This window comes from Panthera onca, chromosome B2 (assembly GCF_046562875.1).
Source record: "Panthera onca isolate mPanOnc1 chromosome B2, mPanOnc1 haplotype 2, whole genome shotgun sequence".
Classification (NCBI taxonomy): Eukaryota; Metazoa; Chordata; class Mammalia; order Carnivora; family Felidae; genus Panthera; species Panthera onca.
This window is the reverse complement of record NC_138343.1, coordinates 70696085-70711525: the sequence shown is the minus strand read 5'-3', so window position 1 is coordinate 70711525 and position 15441 is coordinate 70696085. Positions and strand designations below refer to the sequence as shown.

Below are 15441 nucleotides of genomic sequence, written 5' to 3'. Positions count from 1 at the left end.
GTAAAAGACAATGTAAATATGTAGTTATTCTTTGACATATCATACAAAGCATTTTTCTACATTTCTCTTCGTAAGTCCCCAAGATTTGTTTTTGCTTTTAAATGGAGTGTGAGCCAAACATTTGTTGTACATAAATAAAATAATACTGATTTTTTTTTTTTATGATACACCAATATACTTGTATTTCATCAACTTTAGGATATAATTGCTAGGCTCTGAATCTAGGTTAAATAGTATTTTGTATGTATATTTAAATTTTCTTTGGGACCAAATTCAAGTAAGAAGCTGCAGTGTTTATCCAAAGTAGATGGCAGTCATAGTCAGAAATAAAAAGTCATATATTAAAATAATTTTAAAAAGTGTATTAAAGGGAATCTGTCGTTGAATAACATCCCTGCAGATTAGTCAGAATGTATTTATTGAGCATTGTCTTTGTCCATAATTATCAGAATAGAAAATACAGTAGTGATTTAGTTAGAAGAGAACATTTTGGGCTGGAGTCAGCACATCAGGCTCTGGGCAGAAGATAAATTTCAGACATATCATGAAAGATGGTTAAAATGGATGGAGTTGAAAAATAGAGCTAATAGGTTCTAGAGAGGGAATCATTATGCAGGTGTTTGGCAAGATCCCCAGTTTAATTATTTCTTAAAATAATGCAATATATTATTCCTCACTCTTCATTTATGCAAAGTTTTTGAGTACTAGCCAGAGAATAAAGAAGTCTAAATTTAATCCTAGCTTCATGTCTTTCTTATTTTGTGACTTCAGACAGTCATAAACTGACTTTGCTTGTTTGTAAAATGAGGACAATAGTGCCTGACTTACTTCTGGTGAAATAATGTGTTTTTCTTGACTATTTTAGGGACTTTTAACTAGGAACCATATGCATTAGAAAAAGTGTCTTTATTTTTACCAACATATGAGAAGTTGGAGTATGTGAATTCTTGAAAGATGGTAATTGAGAAAATGAATTTCTGAATTACAATCCTATTTCCCCTTTTTCTTGGTAGCGGATACTTTGTTTTCACGGAAGCTGAATGGGAAATACAGGCTTGAGCGACTTGTTCCAACAGCGGTCTATCAGCACATGAAAATGCATAAGCGAATTCTTGGACACTTGTCATCTGTCTACTGTGTAACTTTTGATAGAACTGGCAGACGGATATTTACTGTAAGTAATTTTTGAAGTATTATCTTAATTCATATAAGGCATTGAAGAAACACTGCTTATAGTTGAACTTGAAATAGAGCTTTTGATTTTTTTCTTTTAATGAAAAACTGAATATTCAGGTAATTTAGCTTACTATAATAAAAGATATTACTTGAAGTTGAACTTGATCCAGGTTTGGAAAGTTCCTAAAGGACATGTTGTAATACAGGCACAGCTATATGATAGTGCTACATTATGGATAAGTGTAATTCTGAGCATTATATCAAATTTGCAGTTTGACATTTTATAAAATGTCATATAATAATCTAAATTGTATACAGGGGCATTTCTAAAGTGTGTTAAGCAAATTAGAAGAGACTATTAAATGTATCTTTTTATATTATCCTTAGCACCTCATTTCTTCAGTGTATCTGATGTTGTGTTTAAAGAGGCTCTTTGGGTTTATTTGCTGTTGTTTCTTTTAGCTTGTTGATGGAGAAGAGCAGCTTTTCAGCTTTAACTTAGAAAATTACTTTTGGAAATATTTTTATTTTTAGTTGCTTTATTATATCCATTAAGGGTAATAGTTATTACACTGTTCTTATAATTAAATACTACGCTGTGGGCTGAAGGTATGCATTCATTCACAAAGCCCTTAATTTTCTTTGAAGTAAGGAAATAGGAAATGGAAGTTAAAATAGAAATTCCTATCTCTGTCTTTGGAGAGCAGCTGAGAATTTTATACAGTTTGGGACAATTACAGATTCTTCTTTTTTTAATGTTTACTTATTTTAGAGAGCGAGAAGGAGAGAGAGTGAGCATGCAGATGGGGGGAGGGGCAGAAAGAGAGGGAGACACAGAATCCAAAGCAGGCTCCAGGCTCTGAGCTGTCAGCACAGAGCCCGATACGGGGCTCGACACAGGGCTCCATCTCGAGGACTGCGAGATCATGACTGGAGCCGAATTCAGATGCTTAACCAACTGAGCCACCCAGGCACCCCCAGATTCCTCTTTTAAGTAAATGTGCTTGTAAAATAAGATTTACTTATATCTCCTTCTCTACCCATACACCCAGTCATCTGTAAAATGTTTGCTTAAACAGCAGGATGTGGGAAAGGATTTCCATACATATCTTTTCCCTGGTTCTAATCTACTCAGGCATTTTCAGATCATTTCTTAGATTAGTATTCTCTTTCACCTTCTTTTACACCTTTCCCCATTGTTCTCTGTGAAGCAAAATAAAAGCGAAATTTTCTGACAGGTCATTATTTTCAAAGTGGAGAGCCGGTATCTATAAATTTGCCCAAGTGCTTGATATACCTACAACAGTAATTTGCTTTCAAATGGTAATGGGGAATCACATTTAGTTTTTTCAGGTTCAGTATACTAATATTTAAATTCAGTTCTCAAAACAAAGTAAATTTCACATTTGTCATGTTTAAAAGGATTCTTTGAAAAATAGTAATCTGAAATTATGAGAAAGAAGCATTATGTTGTGTTTGTACTTCATTTTGGTGAGTATAAAGTTAATGCCATTGCATTGAGGCTGTAAAAATATATAACTTGGGGCGCCTGGATGGCTCAGTTGGTTGAGCATCCGACTTTGGCTCAGGTCATGATTTCACAGTTTGTGGGTTTGAGCCCCACGTCAGGCTCTGTGCTGACCGCTTGCTCAGAGCCTGGAGCCTGCTTCAGATTCTGTATCTCCTTGTCTCTCTGCCCCTCTCACACTCAACGCTTTGTCTCACTGTATTTCTCAAAAATAAATAAATGTAAAAAAAATAAAAATTAAAAAAATTAAAAATATATAACTTACTTAATTTTTAATGTTAGTAAAATACCTTGTGGGTATTCTTTCTTTAAAAATGATAGGGTGGTAAGCATTTGTTTTTGTAGTTTATGACGCATTATGTGTATTTTAATTTGATTTAGATACATAATCTAGAATTTTTTTGCAGGAAAATGCAGTGAAATAATGTGCTGATGCTATCTCATGAGTTTGGTATAGTGGTAGGTAAGAAGTTTGGAAGAGCAGCTCTTTGAACTTAAGGGGTAACAAACTACTCCTGTGGGTCAAATCCAGCCTTCTACCTGTTTTTGCAAATAAAATTTTATTCCAACACAAGCATGCTTAGTTGTTTACATGTTGCCTGTGGTTGCTTTTGCACTACCAAATGGCAGAATTGAGTAATTATGACAGAGACTGGCATGTTTGAGTATTTATGGTTACAAAGCCTAAGATAATTAGTGGCCCTGTAGGGAAAAAATCTGCATGCAGCTCCTGTTCTAGATTTGGGGAGAAGGAATGCTGTGTGAAGAAGAAGCTGTTTTTTGGGGCTCCTGAGTGGCTCAGTCAGTGGTTATGCTTCCGACTTCAGCTCAGGTCATGATCTCACGCCTGGTGAATTCAAGCCCCGTGTTGGGCTCTGTGCTGACAGCTCAGAGCCAGCCTGGACCCTGCTTCGGATTCTGTCTCCCTCTCTCTGTGCCCTTCGCCCACTCACAATTCTGTCTCTCTCAAAAATAAACATTTAAAAAAAAAAAAGCTGTTTTTGATTATTTTTCTACAGTTGAGGGCACATACTTAAAGGGAGGAAAATAATGTTTATATTATTTTATATGGTCTTACCAGAGCCTAAAATTGTTGATGTTTTATGTATGTGATATAATTTGCTAGTTGGGCCAAACTCATAGTACTGTCATTTTGTACTGGTGATTTGCAGTTATAGAGTCCAAAATGTTACCATGTGATAAGAAATAAAAGGTATGAGAGTACTCTTATTTAAAATTTCCTTGTATTTTTATAATTCCCACCTCAAGTGGCAATGTGGTACATACGTGTTCACTGTTCATATTAACTTCATAAAGTAGGATGGCTGCTCATCCCACTGGAAACACACTAGCCACTGACTGACTTTTGAAAATCAGTCTTGAAAACTGATGGGATAAAGCTTTAGGATAGTAGATCATGATTGACCAATGAGACATTCCTGTGAGAGAGCACACTGTTATTTATTGGAACAACAGTTCAGTAATAGATCAACTCAGTTTTATCTTTTTATGTATTTGGTATCTTAAGACCTTACATATTTATTCCTAAAGTTCTTGTGTAGATGTATTTGAAAGTTTTTGTCCAAGGGACGACAAATTCTCTGGAGTCCTTTCTCAGTAGACATAGCTAGGGACAAAATAGATAGCACTGTGTTTAAGGGTGTCAACTTTGGCATTAGGGGGTGCTTAGTTTAGCTCACAGCTTTACCACTTCTAGCAGTGTAATTTGGACAGATTACCTCATCACTTTAATCTCTAGTTTTCTCATCTCTAAAAAAAGGAGGGAGGGGAAATAGACAATAATAATACCAACCCCACAAGATTTTTATATGATTACATGAAATAATGCATGTAATCAGTGTAGAACAAGCTCTACAGTAAGCAATCATTAAGTTTTACCTACTGCTGTCGATTTTATAGATAGATTTAAATTTTATCCATTTCATTTACTTACTAAAATCTTATTTGTAAATTCTATACAAGATCAAAAATGAAATCACTTTAATTGATAAGGGAAATTCTATAATAGGATAATTTACAAATATTTTGTACTAGAATGTTGTAATAGATATTTCCCAGTAGAATAATGAGAAGAACCCAGAGAGGGAGACAGCATTACTATCAAGTCAGACTTGCTTCCTAATTCTCTTAGTTTGTAAGTTGTTTTACTTGGTTTTAGAATCATTTCCTTAAATAATATTTACCAAAGAAAAGCAGAGTTAATGAATTTTCTCAGGAGTAAGCTATTCACTCATAATACACAAAGTATGTTGAGAACCATATACAAATATTCTTCCCTTCCCCTTTATAGAAGAAAAATATATCTCTCTTTTCAAATTAAGGCAAAAGGGCATAAAATATTTCCATAAATGCTGTAGGTTACAGCCAGACACTCTTCCAGACACTTAGTATCTAGAAATGAAAGAGTATCTGTCCCTGGAAAGTTCATCAGTAGTCAACAGACAATATTGATACAATTGATAAGAAACTTGAAAGAGGCTATATAAGATACTGAATTGTCATAGAGGGAGAGGTATCTAATGCAGTGTGTTGTAGAAAATGGTAAGGGAAACACTAGGAGTAACACCTCAGCTGAATTTAGCTGGATATTGCAACTTAGGGAAAGGCATTTATAAACCTTAGAAGAATGTAACAGGCAGTTGTGTATTTTTAGATATGGCAGAGAATAAATATAGATAATCATTTAAGCAAGAGCTGGAGATATTAGTGGGAGACAAAATCATCAAGATCCTTTTGATGATGTATGAAGGGGAGTGGGTTTCTTTCCTGAAGGCAAAGGAGAGAAAATGACAGATTTTGACAGAAGAGTGAGTATAATTTCTCTTTTTAACAATCTCTTGGCATTGTAAGGATGGATTGAAAGAAACAGAGTCTATATGGAGAAATTGGTGAAAAGGTTCTGGCATTGATCCATGAAAGAAATCATAAGGCTTGAACAGAGTCACAGTGAAAGTAGGGATGGAATTAACAGATTAAAAATATCTGTAGGATTTAAGAGCTTCATTTGAGTATAGGGAAGAATTGAGTGGGAAGAGTATGGGATCACGTGTTTTTAACTTATGTGACTGGATAGAAAGTCCTATCATTTACTGTGGTAGGGATTTAAGTGAAGTTTGTGAAGGTGGGCATGTTGAATTTGAGATACTTACCCATATAGCCAAATAGAAATGTTCAAGAGGCATTGGGAGCTCAGGAAAAAGATTAAGGCTAGAAGATTCAGCTTGGGAATCATTGAATATGGAAATTGATTGTATTACCTCATATGTATGTAACCTAAGGCTGAAACTTTAACTTTTAAAACAGGTAAAAGAAAAGGAGAGGAGTCAATAATTGAGACTGAGAGCTGCTTAAGAGGCCAGAGAAAAATAAAAGAAATGGTGTCTTAAAAGCCAAGGGATTAATATTTTATGAAAGATGGAAACCTAAAGTAAATTAGAACTGAAAGGCATTTTTTGGTTGTCAAAACCATTAATGACCTTGACAAAAAACAGTTTTAATTTAGTATTAGGAATAGGAGTAAGATTGCAGTGCACTGAAGAGGGACTGGGAATTGAAGAATGGAAGAGACTTAACACAGACTATTCTTCAAAAAGTTTAACAGTTAAAAAAAAAAATCGTTTTCTGAATGTGGAGTACTATCACTTGAACTGCATACTTCTATTGTATTTTTGTGTTATGTTGCAATGAATTTGTTTAGATGTCTCTCTTTTAAGTTATGAACTTCATATCAAAGGTTTTTTTCTTGAACCTTTTTAGATCTTTAATGCCTCAGAGTATCTTGTGCATACATTAAGGGTGGAACAAATGATGAATGAATCAACCAGTCAGAGATACAAAAATGAATAATGTTCTTTCTTGTAAGAAACTTAGAATCTGTTAGGGGAGATCTATACAGATGTCTGTAAGACTGATTCCTTTCTTGTATCCTCCTTTTACACTGGTCTTTTTCTGTACTTTACACTTGCAAAGCCCATTTATGGCTTAGAGCCTTTGTAGTACCTATTCCCTTTGCATTGAATTGTTTTTTCCAAAATATTCCCATGACTAACTCCTTTATTAGCAGTTCTCTGTTCAGACACCACCTTCTTACGGACTTTTTCCTATCTTCCCTCCCATACTTCCAACATCGTCTATTCCATTTAGACACTTTATTATATTTCTCAATATAGATATCATTGTCTGAAATCCATATTTTTAAAATTTGAGTTTTATGAGCTACCACGCTGGGGCAAGTGAGAGCCAGATAGGCGCTGGGTGGTGACTGCCACACTGAGGAAAATAATTAAACATGGACAGAGGAGATCCTTAAGAAGCCAAGAGGCAGATGTCCTCATGTGCTTTCTTTATGCAAACTCACTGGGAGGAGCACAAGAAGCACCCAGAGGCTTCAGTCACCTTCTCAAGAGTTTCTAAGAAGTGCTCAGAGAGATGAAGACTGTGTCTGCTAAACAGAAAGAAAAATTAGAAGACATGGCAAAGGTGGGCAAGGCCCATTAAGAAAGAGAAATGAAAATTTATATCCCTTCTAAAGGAGAAACGAAAAAAGAAGTTCAAGGATCTTAGTACACCTGAGAGGCCTCCTTCAGCCCTTTTCTTGTTTTGTTCTGAGTATCACCCCAAAATCAAAGGAGAACATCCCAGTCTCCATTGGTGATGTTGCAGAGAAATTGGGAGAGATGTGGAATAACACTGCTGCAGATGACAAGCAACCTCATGAAAAGAAGGCTGTTAAGCTGAAGGAAAAATATAGAGGACATTGCTGCATAGTGAGCTAAAGGAAAGCCTGATGTGGCCAAAAAAAAAAAAAAAAAAAAAAGTCAAGGCTGAGGAAAGCAGGGAAGAGGAGGAAGATGAAAAGAATGAGAAGGAGTAGGGCAGTTTTTTTCCCCTGATCTATAAAGCATTTAACGCTTGCTATACACAACTTTTAAAGAAAAAAATTGAAATGTAGGGTTGCATAAAAATTTGTTTTTAAACTGTAGATTGTCTTTTTTTTTATATAGTTAACACAATACCAAATGTGTCTTTAGATAGCCCTGTCCTTGTGGTATTTTCACCAGCCACTAACTTTGCCTGGTACAGTATAGGGGTTGTAAATTGACCTAGAAATTTAAAGCAGGTTCGGAGCACCTGGGTGGCTCAGTTAAGTATCCAACTCTTGGTTTCGACTCAGGTCATGATCTCATGTTTCAAGTTCAAGCCCTGCACTGGGCTCTGCGCTAACAGTGTCAAGCCTGCTTGGGATTCTCTCTCTCTCTCTTTCACTCTCTACCCCTCTCCACTCATGCTCTTACTCTCTCGAAATAAAACTTAAAAAGAAATTTAAAGCAGGTTCTTATTGGTACACAGCAGAAACTAGTTATGCATGGGGATGGTAGCTTTTTTCATCTTTAGTTTTCTTTGGTGCAGCTTATAGGAAATAATTGTTTTGTTGATGGAATACCACTCTAATTGCAAAAAAAAAAAAAAGTTACAGCTGTTTTGTTGACATTGTAAATAATTGTTTTGTTAATGGAATACTACTCTAATTGCAAAAAAAAGTTAACAGCTGTTTTGTTGACATTGTGAATGCTTCTAGGTAAATATAATTTTTTTAATTAAAAAAAGTAAATAGAATTGGGGTTCTGTTCTATTTTCTTAGTAAGCACCATTAGGATAGTCAGGGATTCTATCTTATTAGCATTGACTAAAATAGGAACCCATGAGTCTATACTGATATAAGTAAGTAAATGAATAAATGAGAAAGGAGGAAAAACTCTTACTTAGGTCAAATGTCAACTGATAATTGTAGAAAGAATGATGATTTGGCAACTATCACAGTGGTAGTTGATTCATTTGTGTGTCATTAACAAAAGCTAACTAAGACTAGTAGAGGATCTTGGTTTGAAGATACTGGCTTAATCTTGCAATATGTTCCCACAACATGTTAATCAAAAAGGGGAAATTTCAACTTTACAGGGGAGAAAACTTGAAAATACATGATAAAATTAACTTCACAGGTGGTGAGATGAGTTGACATGGTGTGTTCTCTCAAGTGGTACACTGAAAAATACAGCATTTTATTTGTGGGATTCCTGTCAAGACAGTAATTACCTAGATTCATTCGTGAAGAAACATTAGACTGAGGCTTGAAATCATCCTACAGAACTTAAGGTCTGTATTTGTAAATTTCTGAGGACACAAAACAGAAAGCCTGAGGAAATTTTCTACAATGAAGGAAATTGCAGAGATAATATAACTAAAATATAACATGTGTTGCTATATGGGATCCTGGACCAAAAAGGAAAAGGAAACATTTTCATAATAGTTGACGAAATTTGAATGGGGTCTGTGGATTGGATGGCAGTTATATAAATATGGATTTACCAACTTATGTAGATGAGTATCCCTGTTTTGGAGAAATATAGACTGGGATATTTAGAAGTGATGGGGCATCAAGTCTGCAGCCTGATCTTAAATGGTGCAGGAAAAAACTAATGGTAATGGGTACGTTGATCAATCTGGGTTACGGAGATATGGAAGACATTGGTACTGTTCTTGAAACTCTGTAAGCTTGAAATTAAAAATTATTTTTTTTAAGTGCATGAGAAGTATAGTGGGTATTCAGTAAGTTTGGTAGTAATGGAAAGGAAAGCAAGAGCATAGTAATTTATAGGAAGATAAATTTGTGAAAAACTGTTGGTCAAAGAGATGGAACTAGAACAGTAGACTTGATATAGGAAGATCTAAGGAGGATGGATAGAATAAATAGATGAAGATGAGATGTGTAAAGAGCACTTTATTTTGGCCTATTTCAAAAGAGAGTTAATTAAGTTCACAATGAGCAGATTCTACTTTCATTGTGAAATACTTTATGTTAGGAAACAGAACTGGGTCCTAGAGGTATGTGATAAAGCCTCGTAATAGGAAAAGAGTGACAAATAGGGACCAGTTAGCTTTAGCCTCCCAAATAAATAGAGGGAGGGTTCATAATATTTTCAGTGTTGCAGATTTAGTACGCATATCTTCTTTTTCCATAATAGTACCTAGTATCTTGGGAGCAGGATCGGAGTAAGTGATAATTACATGGATACAGGTTAGTCATTGGTGGTGTAGGTGGATGAGAGAGTGAGAAAATTGGGCGTGTGTTGAAATGATTGACACTGAAGTTTGGGATTATTTGTAAGGGAAATGAAACAGTTCTGTAGTAGATTGGTAGGAAAGAAAATCAATGGCATCTTTTTTAAAAAAACATTGAACTACATTTAAATTATAAGCAAATTTTAGCTGCCTGAAGAGCAAGGTACTTTTTAGCTTGAATAAGAAAATGATACTGTAGTATACATGACAATATACATGATGTTTTTAACATTTAATTCTGTTCTAAAGACATCAAGAGTGAAATCTGATTCAAATCTGTGTTGTAGCAAGAAAAATTAGAATTCTCTTGATTTCTGCCAAGGAATGCTAGATTTTCCAAGATATTATAGGTTTAAATATCACATAATTTCTTTTTTTATTTCAAAGTAGTAATGTTTGGTTGGTCTGCACAGTTGATGCTCCTCTTAGCACGGAAAAGTTTATAGATCTACTTTTTCCTTTTAAGATAATCTGTAGATGTAACCTGCTGTACTGTTTCCAAATGTGTGTGGTTTTCTGCTTGCAGAAGTCAATCATTCTTTGGCATTTACTGTTCCAACCTGTAAAGGACTTTCTTCATCACTGACTAGTTCACATAATTGTCACTTCCAATCTTCTAGCTTTTAGTTTAAGTAAATACATAAATACAAATTCAGTTAAGCCTTTAAAAGTTGCCTAAAAAAAGCCTTTAAAATTTAAATTTTGGGAGTGCAGACTTTAGGTTCTGCTTTAGTTTCTGCATAGAATTTAAGTGATTCAGAGCCCTATTACTGATTGTTTCATAAAGTTTTCATAACATTAGATAGGACATTTTTTTCTAGATTTTGAGAGTTTTAATACCCAAGTCCATGACAAAGTGGAAAGCCATGTCACAGAGACCTGTGGAGTACCAGAATACCAAAGTCAGATGCGTACCTAACATTGCCTAGGCTTCATTTATGGAGAATGTCGGTATTTTTATTTATCTGAACTTTACCTCTCAAACTTTTTATTTTCATGAAACTTCGAAATTTCCAAGAGGGATTCACAAAATAGAATTTGTTGTTGTTAGGAATTACCTATAGTGTAAGAGATCCAGTTTCATGTTGGAAGGAGAGGTCTTTGCTGCCATTATCTCCATAGTCTAAGAAAAAGAGAAACAGAGAAAGAAAGAAACAATGATTCCTAGGTAAAGTCTGACTCCGTTTTCTTCCTCTATCCTAAGCTACAGAGCATATTGATTATTTTAAAGGCACACAGCTTTATTGTGAGTATGGCTTCCTTGGTGTGGCAGTGGAATATACAAATTAATAGGGTACTTCAAACTAAGTCCTGTGTTCAGGCAAATCTGTTTTCTTTAAGTCCCATTCTTTCTTACCAGGCCTTTTCATAAATAACATCTACACTGCTGTTTTTCCAAATAAAGATAAGTTGTTGTTGTTTTGTTTTTTCTTCTTTGGCTTTATCTTTGCATTGACAATGATGTCTAAAAAAGTCACTGAAAATTTGGTGTCACATCTTATTTGAGGATTTAAATAAGTGAAGCTGCACATTCTTCTCATTGTAATTTTTTTCAGATTTTTTGAATGCTAGGTTTGACATAAACACAAATGACAACATATTAATGAGCACACTTTTCACAGTAATTATGACAATTTAACATTATTGAAGAGTGAAAGTAGTGATACACTGCTGTCTTATGTTTGCTTGTCATTAAACACTAGCTTAATATTTAAATTTGACTCAAAAATGAATTCCAAAAAAAGCATTTTCTATTTTGCACCTAGCTCATAGTTTCATAGAGTTTATTGTGGCTAAAAATATTGTGGTAACCAAGTCTTGTCTGCTTAATATTCTTCAGTAGCTACCTCACTGGGTTAAATCCAAACTCCTTAACAGGTATTTAAAACCGTCTATTATCTTACTCAGATAAAACCTTTCCAGCTTCGTTTCTTGTTTCCACTTCTACTTTGTACTCCCAGCTTTTCTCACTTTGCCAATCCCCTGTCCTAAGAGCAACATCTAGATGTTATTGAAAAGAAATGACTACTCTGTTTTCCCCTAGGCATTGGAGCTTTGCTAAAAAAACTGTTAGTTGAAGTTTTTCTAAAATCATGCTAATTTTAGCAGGACATTCCCCTTTTGCTTACAGAGTTTTTCCTTTTTTCTTACTGCTCTTCTTCCACTTTATTTCCAAGCTTTGTTCACTTTTTTTTTCTGGTTCCTTATTTTGTTTCTCCCTTTCCCCATTTTAGGAAATAATCCTCAGATAATTGTATTGTTGCCGAGGTTAAGAATCATCTAATTTCTTTCCAGTTTACTTTAAATTTGCTATTTCTGCCATACCTCTTTCTTCTTCATACATCTTAGAAACCTGTGTAATCCTCGTAGCCAAGGCCAACCACGATGACTATGTTGTTCATCTTGTTCCTTTCACCATTACATAACATTGGTCTTATTTTAATGTCCATAACACTTTTTTAACATTTTAAGACTGTAATGCCCTACTCTTTGGTTTATTATTGACCCAACTAACATTTGAGGTAGGCTTGGGGAAGGAAAGTTTTTCTAATTCTGCTCTACGTTTTTGTTTTTGTTTTTGTTTTTGTTTTTTAAGAATAATCAGTTTTTAATATATCCTTCCACATTCAATTTAAACACGTGTATAGTGGTTTTAGAAATGTTTTCCCAGGGGCGCCAGGGTGGCTCAATCAGTCAAGCGTCTGACTTTTGCTCAGGTCGTGATCTCATGGTTTGTGGGTTTGAGCCCTGCATTGGGCTCTCTGCTTGTCAGTACAGAGCCCGCTTTGGATCCTCTGTCCCCCCACACCCGCACCTTCCCCCCCTCAAAAATAAACATTTAAATATAAAAATGTTTTCCCAGTAAATTTAATTTTTCTTGTGCAGTCCTTTTCAGTCAATTTATGTGTATTTATGTTTCTGATAGCCATTTTAAAAGAACTTAGGTGAATTTGTCAGATCATCTTTAGTTTTACATTCCCATAAAAATAAATTAATGATCACAAGTAATGATGCATGAAATAGAAATTGTTTAAGGATGCTTTAGAGTTCTGTTTGAAATTCTGCCAGGAGTTCCGGGGAGTAGGGGTGAGGATGGGACAGCACACTATTGTATAGGTCATGGAAGAGGATAGTAAAGAGAGATTTCCCTATAAGGTCAAAGATTTCTCTCCTGCAACCAAATGGAAGAAAAGAGGTCAATTGGAATAAAACGCACTTGGGGAAAATGTGCATAATGTTGTTTTATTTTAGTACTTCTCTATACAGAGCAAAATTATTAAAATATTAAATTGGTGATATTACTAATAATGAAGTCAATATGAATATAATGGGACTTTTTGTTCTTTTAGTTGGTGAAAAGTCACTGAACGCTGACTTTCAGGTTGCTACTATTTTCATTAAAAACTGGCATTTTGGTCAAAAAGGTGTTTGGTTTTTGTTTTTCCCTCTTTGTTAACATGAAAATATGTGAAACACCCTCTATAGTAGAATGTAAAGCAAACTTTTATTCAAATACATAAGAACAAAATGATTTCTATCAGTATTATGAAGCACAATGAGATGTCATGATTTTACTTTTTCATATATTCTACCAGTATTAACATAAAATTTTACTTTGTTGTGAGTTTAGGTCACAGCCAAATATTTACCTTAATTTTTAGAAGAAAAAGTGAATAAATTGACTTAATTTGTGGAATTAAAAGTTGAATAAGTAAGTTTAAGAGTTGAATAAATGCTTTATTGCCGTTTTTTATTCAGCTAATGCTTAGTGCAATTCCCATGTGCCAAGTGGTATGTAGACCACCTTTCTGGAAGTCATAGTCTACTACCATTCCTTCTTCTCTTTTCACTGATAGCAGAGATACAATCTTCTTTCCTTTAATTCCCCAAACAGCTCTGTATTCTATCTCTTTTGAGCTTTCTCTGCTATCATAATCTGTTTTATCACTTCTCTCACCTGCCTGTACTGTTCTAACAACTTTCACCTGGCCTCCGATTGTTTATCCTAATTCACACTGATGCCAACAGGATCTTTGCTGATACTGACCTGCTTAATAATCTTAAGTGATCCCCTTTAGAAAACATATTTTATAGTATACCATAAAAGGTCCTTTACAGTTTTTCCCTAACTTCATCCTTGTGCCTTTACCTCACACTCTAAGTTAGCGTACAGACTACTTGGAGTTCTCACATTGACATTTTCATGCCTTTGATCAAACTTTTCTCTCTTGCCATATGGAATGTTTCTGTTTTTTTAAAGTAGTAAGAGTATTGCTAAAGTAGGGGCGCCTGGGTGGCTCAATCATTTAAGCATCCAACTCTTGATACTGGCTCAGGCCATGATCTCATGGTTGTGAGATCGAGCCCCAAGTTGGGGCTCGCGCTCGCTCTCTCTCCCGTCCCCTCTCCCCCCACACCAAATAAATAAAAAAACTTAAAAAGAATATCGCCAAAGTAAAAATAAGAATACTAATACCAACAGAAGCAGTGGTAATAGTCTTACTGTGTACCAGGTACTCCATCCTCACTTACTTATTTAGTTTTTGCAACAGTGCGATGAGATGCGTAAAGAAAAGAAAACTTAGGCATAGGAAACCTGTAACTTACCCAAGGTTAAACATATAGAAAGTGGCCATACCAGGTCATGAACTAAGATGTTTGACCCTGGAGTCTGTGTGCAAAGCTTACTACATTACGTTGTGTCTTCATGCAGAACGCTCTGTCCAGGCATCACTGCTTCTGGATTCTTTTCCAGATCCTGTTTCTTCACCGCTCAGGAAAAACACCCTGTTCCCTTGTTTGAATCTCTTCTGATCAACAGTATAGCACTTCAGACATGTTATTGCATTTACACTCTTTTGCCTTGCTTCTTAAGGACAGGAATCCTGTGTCTTTGTATCTCTAGTGTTTGGCACATACTTAATCTTCAGGCAAATGAATAAATGAGTGCATGAATCACTGAATTTTAAAAGTAGAAGGAACCTTAGGAATCATCCAGTTTAACCACCTTGTTTTATAGATAAAGAGCCTGAGATAAGTGAATGGGATACAAATACCAGATTTTAATGTAGATAATTTACCAAAGTTAAATTTTATCACTAGTCTTTAGTGGTTGGTTACCCACTTAATTTGCTTCAAAGCTCAGAAGAATGTGAGTTAATTGAGACTATTCTAGGTAGTGTTGGCCGACTCTGGTTTAGGATATAGCATTTAAAATGTTCTGTTAGGGCAGGGCGCCTTGGTGGCTCAGTGGGTTGAGTGTCAGATTCTTGATTTCAGCTCAGGTCATGATCTCAATGGTTGTGAGATCAGCACTAACAGTGCGGAGCCTGTTTGGGATATATTCATTCATTTTCTCTCTCTCTCTCTCTCTCTCTCTCTCTCCCTCCCTCCCTCTCTCTCCCTCTCTCCCTCCCTCCCTCCCTCCCTCCCTCCCTCTCTCTCTCTCTCTCTCTCTCTCTCTCCCTCCCTTCCCCTCTTCCTCTTTCCCCCAAGCCCCTGCTCAATCTCCCTCTTTTTCTCTCTTTCTCAATAAATATTTACTTAAAAAAATGTCCTGTTAATACTGTGTTTGTGGTCATTTATATGTCATATCA

At 35.3% G+C, this 15441-nt stretch overlaps 1 protein-coding gene, 1 long non-coding RNA gene and 1 pseudogene across 8 annotated transcripts in view; 2 read left to right on the top strand and 1 right to left on the bottom strand.

Moving 5' to 3' along the window:
- The window catches only part of PHIP (PHIP subunit of CUL4-Ring ligase complex), a 152291-nt gene that overhangs the window by 32376 nt on the left and 104474 nt on the right, over positions 1 to 15441 (top strand). For all 5 annotated transcript variants that reach the window (XM_060616001.3, XM_060615999.3, XM_060616000.3 and 2 more), the window contains one exon: positions 1014 to 1174. In XM_060616001.3, coding sequence (XP_060471984.1) covers positions 1014 to 1174 — 161 coding nt within the window. The remainder of the gene's footprint in view (positions 1 to 1013; positions 1175 to 15441) is intronic.
- Positions 1181 to 15243, top strand: LOC132667302 (high mobility group protein B1 pseudogene; annotated as a pseudogene).
- LOC132667303 (uncharacterized) overlaps positions 4230 to 15441 on the bottom strand; it is a 53668-nt gene continuing 42456 nt past the window's right edge. For all 3 annotated transcript variants that reach the window (XR_013555672.2, XR_013555673.2, XR_009605070.3), the window contains 2 exons: positions 10903 to 10967; positions 4230 to 4331 (listed from right to left, as the gene is read on the bottom strand). This is a non-coding gene — a long non-coding RNA (uncharacterized LOC132667303). The remainder of the gene's footprint in view (positions 4332 to 10902; positions 10968 to 15441) is intronic.